Here is a 5,000-nt window from a genome sequence, read left to right as displayed (position 1 = left end):
AAAGATCTCTCGCTGTCTTGGAAAGTGATTACACTTAAATGGCCTTGGTTCCACCCAGTATGTACTTTTCTGAAAACATAATAAGTCTGGTTTCTACTCATTTTCTGAACCCAAGGAAGAAGAAGACCATCCTTCAATACTCTTTAATTAAGTTCCGCCGTACCAAGAAGTAAAAATGGGAATCTGAATGTAAAATCAACGACTGCGAGATGTGTTACGTTTGAGTGCTTTTCTGTCACCCAAAAAAAATACCCGTTCACGTCATATTAAACCTGTGCATTTGTTTTGTTTTTTTCACTAATTTCCCCACATTCTGGTCCTCCCTCTGTTCGTGATTCTGACTAGGTAGGAAGGCCAGTATAGCACTCGTGTTTCGGTGTTTTCCTTGTCACTCACATCGTTTACTTATTATCACAGCCGACTGCTTAAATCGAACGCCTTGATGGTAGATTCTGCATACTACACATCACTTCTCTATACTTTGTTGCTTCCCTTTCCTTGTAGCTGGATCCAACCCCATCTTTAGGTAGGGAAAAGGGTGATGCTGATGATGCTGATGAATGCTTACTCTGCCTACAGGTGGTGGTGGTGATGGGTGCCGTGTGGGTGGGGTTGGCCATGGCCGGCGCCTCCCCTGACCCCACCGTGGCCTACAACTACGACCCTCCTGCCACTCCCTTCAACTTTCCCGGCGACGGCGCAGGCGATGGTCCCCAGGGTTACGAGGACGCCCTAAGTGGCTACCTCCCTCCCCCAGGTGGCCCCGGTATAGGTGGGGGCGGAGGAGGCAGCATAGACTTGGGGCTCCCTTCTGCAGACTACGGTGGACCAGTGGACGGAGTGCCTGCTGTGACAGAGGCTTTCGGTCCGCTGTCTCTCTCGTTCGGGTCTAAGATTCCCTCCATAGGCCTTTCCGACAGCGCTTACGGCCTGCCCTCCTCCACGCCTAGTCCCAGCTATGGTCCACCTTCCCCCTCCCCCAGCTACGGTCCACCCTCTCCCAAGCCCACCTATGGTACACCCACTCCCAAGCCCACCTATGGTACACCCACTCCCAAACCCACCTATGGCCCACCCTCTCCCAAGCCCACCTATGGCACTCCCAAGCCCACCTATGGCCCTCCCCCACCCAAACCCACCTATGGCACTCCCAAGCCCACCTATGGCCCACCCCCACCCACCTATGGCACTCCCAAACCCACCTATGGCACTCCCAAGCCCACCTATGGCACTCCCAAGCCCACCTATGGCCCACCCCCACCCACCTATGGCACTCCCAAACCCACCTATGGCACTCCCAAGCCCACCTATGGCACTCCCAAGCCCACCTATGGCCCACCCCCACCCAAACCCACCTATGGCCCACCCTCTCCCAAGCCCACCTATGGCCCTCCCAAGCCCACCTATGGCACTCCCAAGCCCACCTATGGCCCACCCCCACCCAAACCCACCTATGGCACTCCCAAGCCCACCTATGGCCCTCCCCCACCCAAGCCCACCTATGGCCCTCCCCCACCCAAGCCCACCTATGGCCCTCCCAAGCCCACTTATGGCCCTCCCCCACCCAAGCCCACCTATGGCACACCCAAGCCCACTTATGGCCCTCCCCCACCCAAACCCACATATGGCCCTCCAAAGCCCACATATGGCCCTCCCAAGCCCACCTATGGCCCACCCAAGCCCACCTATGGCCCACCCAAGCCCACCTATGGCCCACCCAAGCCCACCTACGGCCCTCCCAAGCCAACCTATGGCCCACCCTCTCCCAGCCCTAGCTACGGTGGTCCATCTGGAGGCGGCTCATCCCTGTCTGGTCTTGGAGGTTCCTCGGGCTCGTATGGCGGGTCCGGAGGGGGAGGCGGGTCTGGCGGATTTGGAGGGATTGGAGGTATCGGTGGGTCTGGTGGGGCAGGCGGGTACGGTGGGTCTGGAGGCTTTGGAGGTGTTGGCGGGTCTGGAGGCTTTGGAGGGGTCGGTGGGTCTGGAGGATACGGAGGGGCTGGCGGGTCTGGAGGCTTTGGAGGTATCGGCGGGTCTGGAGGGGCAGGGGGATACGGAGGGGCTGGCGGGTCTGGAGGCTTTGGAGGTATCGGCGGGTCTGGAGGGGCAGGGGGATACGGAGGGGCTGGCGGGTCTGGAGGCTTTGGAGGTATCGGCGGGTCTGGTGGGGCAGGAGGGTACGAAGGGCCTGGCGGGTTTGGAGGCGCTGGTGCTTCAGGAGGCTTTGGAGGTATCGGCGGGTCTGGAGGCTTTGGCAAGGAGGGCGGACTGCAGGACATCCAGCTGGGATCCGGCGGGGCAGGAGGCTACGGAGGTGGTGATGTCTACGGTCAACAGGTGGGTGCACAGACTAGCAGGGCAGTGTTTGGGGAGGAATTTCTTTGCTGTTATGTAGTGTCTAAATCCATACCCACTCAGTAGAGAAATGCGCCAGGCATCGATCAGAAAGCCCTGTCACTGGACTGTACCTAAGCCGCCAACATACGCGAGGGTGTGGAGAGTAGGAACAGAGCAGCCCCCTAAATTGCAGAAAATGGAGTCAGCTCCCTGCACATCATGAACCTAGGTGTGTCTTTCACTGAACCAGTAACTCAAGAGTGTTACAGATACTTCACAATCTACACTCTGACATATCGTTCTACAAAAATCACTTCTTTTATGTATTTGCCTGATGCAGCTGTAATTACCATGGTAAACTACCATTACTGAACATTCACAAGACCAGAATCATATAAATGGAAGTATTGACTCACATGATGGTGCTGAGAGTTGCACTTTCTATTTGTAGAAATCAGTGACGGAAGACAGTTTTATTCCTGTCATTCATTCTAAGAATTTTATGTTCACAAGTAATGGGTAATGGTAAATCTCAATGAATGGATAAATCTGACTACTTAAAACATACACAAAAAAGTGCTTACCTCATCTGTGAATGTTAACCACGCTTTTCTCTGTTCAGTCAACTGTTCAGATGTAAATAATGTAGCCCCACACGCGCAGTCTGAGTGTAAACAGTTCTGTTAATAGAATCCTCGTAATTTAACCTTACACACACAAAAAAGAACAACACTATTTCTGGGTCACAGCGTCTGGCATGTAAAGCAGATTTATACATCCACCATGGGCAGAAAAATGGTGTCATATGTATCAATTTCTCAGTGGAGTGGAAATGCAGTTCTTGGATATATTTTTTTTTAATTCGAATTAAGAGTCTCTCCGTAGCTAACAACCCACATCTCATTTTCTCCGATGCCCTTCAAATTGGCCTACGTGGTGAACAACGAGAATAACTGCTGACAGATAAGGCATAATATCTAAAAACCACTCCCTACCTCTCTTGAACTAATGAAGTCCTCTCTTTCCCTCTACAGGGGGGTATGCCCTTCGAATTCGCCTACGCGGTCAAGGACGAGTACAACGGGAACATCCACAGCCACAACGAAAACTCCGACGGCAAGACCACGAAAGGGGAGTACTCTGTTGTCCTGCCTGACGGTCGAATCCAGCACGTGAGCTTCCAAGTGGACGGGTATTCGGGTTACCAGGCCCACGTGTCCTACGAAGGGGAGGCTCAGTACCCAGCAGGGGCCCCGGGGAAAGGTTCCTCTGGCGGGTATAACTAAAGGAAGGGACGGTCTTTTACCTAGGCTTGAGCTGTCACTGCATCATGTTTTTCTCCTCCCTCTGTCTGGTTTTATTCTTTCCTCTAAGGCATAATAAACATACTACACTTCTGACACACATGAGGACGACGCTCACCAAACAAACTGTAACCAACACACACACACACACACACACACACACACACACACACACACACACACACACAAACGCACGCACACACACACACACACACACACACACACACACACACACACACACACACACACACACACACCAGTAAACATGCATACAAACTCCTAAAATTCCACTTCCCCGTACGACACTGGCAAATAATCAGAATTAGCCGGTGAGACGAATATTGGCTGTTTGCATCCCATGTGTGGCGGCCAATGGACAAGCGACTTTGAAACTAAGGATTTACATTTCGATTCTTCAAGTGTTCCAGAATCCGAATTTACTAGTCTAGGCCAGCTGATTTTGACATGGTGTTTGAAGTCTCCTTAACCAAAGACCAATGTTATTCCTGTCGTTCTCTCGAGTCGGGAAGAAAGGATGCTATATCAAAAGCCCTTCCTCCCTACGCTTTTTTCTTGACTGTGGTGCTGTTATGCTTGTCTCCCCTTTTGTGCTGTCCATAGTTAGTGCTGCAGTATTTATAGTAGAGATTTCTTTTACCGGACTGAGCTTCTAAGGGGCTTGCGAGCTTATACACTAGTTCAAACAGTATTTATTATGTAAGTAAACTATCGGGCACCTTACTGACCAAACTCTTCTCAAAAAGCAATACCCTCACACACACACACACACACACACACACACACACACACACACACACACACACACACACACACCCTGAACATCTAAGCCTTTTGTATCACATTTGTAGCAGCTGTGGTACAAAAACAAACATTCTACACCTACACTGCTTGCAAGAGACACAGGCTTCAGTACCAACATCTCTTGACCTGAATCACAAACACCACATATACACTTTATATTTTTTTATTAAAGGAATGGTTTAGATGAAACTTACTTCGCTTTATCTGAAAATGTCGTTATTTGGGTTTGCTCCTGTGTGATACTCTTGATACTGGTTCACGAGATCAGTTTCGAAGCATCGTGTGAAACTACTGATGCAAGGAATACAAAACTGAGACTTCCTGATTTACCATTTCAGTATCACCACCATCTTTTCCTATAAAATTCTTGCTACATATAAAAAAATTTAATTCTGTTTAGGAAACGTTTATCGTAATGAAGGCGATAGAAGCTGTATCTGTTAAATGCTTCACTTTGATTCGAAACGTCCTTCCCAATAAAATCGCCCGACGGTAAATAAATATATAAATAAATAAAATGAGGCGTCCATGGGTTGA

The 5,000-nt window shown here is 50.3% G+C and overlaps 1 protein-coding gene across 1 annotated transcript in view; it reads left to right on the top strand.

Moving 5' to 3' along the window:
* The window catches only part of LOC145402183 (uncharacterized), a 5,067-nt gene extending 1,444 nt beyond the window's left edge, over positions 1 to 3,623 (top strand). Inside the window, exons 2-3 of the mRNA XM_080274300.1 lie at positions 580 to 2,337; positions 3,372 to 3,623. Coding sequence (XP_080130426.1) covers positions 580 to 2,337; positions 3,372 to 3,623 — 2,010 coding nt within the window. The remainder of the gene's footprint in view (positions 1 to 579; positions 2,338 to 3,371) is intronic.
* The last annotated feature ends 1,377 nt before the right edge of the window (positions 3,624 to 5,000 follow it).

Source organism: Coenobita brevimanus, chromosome 57 (genome assembly GCF_032717465.1).
Source record: "Coenobita brevimanus isolate Jiangsu-jjx chromosome 57, ASM3271746v2, whole genome shotgun sequence".
In the NCBI taxonomy this organism is placed as follows: Eukaryota; Metazoa; Arthropoda; class Malacostraca; order Decapoda; family Coenobitidae; genus Coenobita; species Coenobita brevimanus.
Note: the sequence above shows the minus strand (reverse complement) of the source record. Positions and strands in the feature narration are given on the sequence as shown.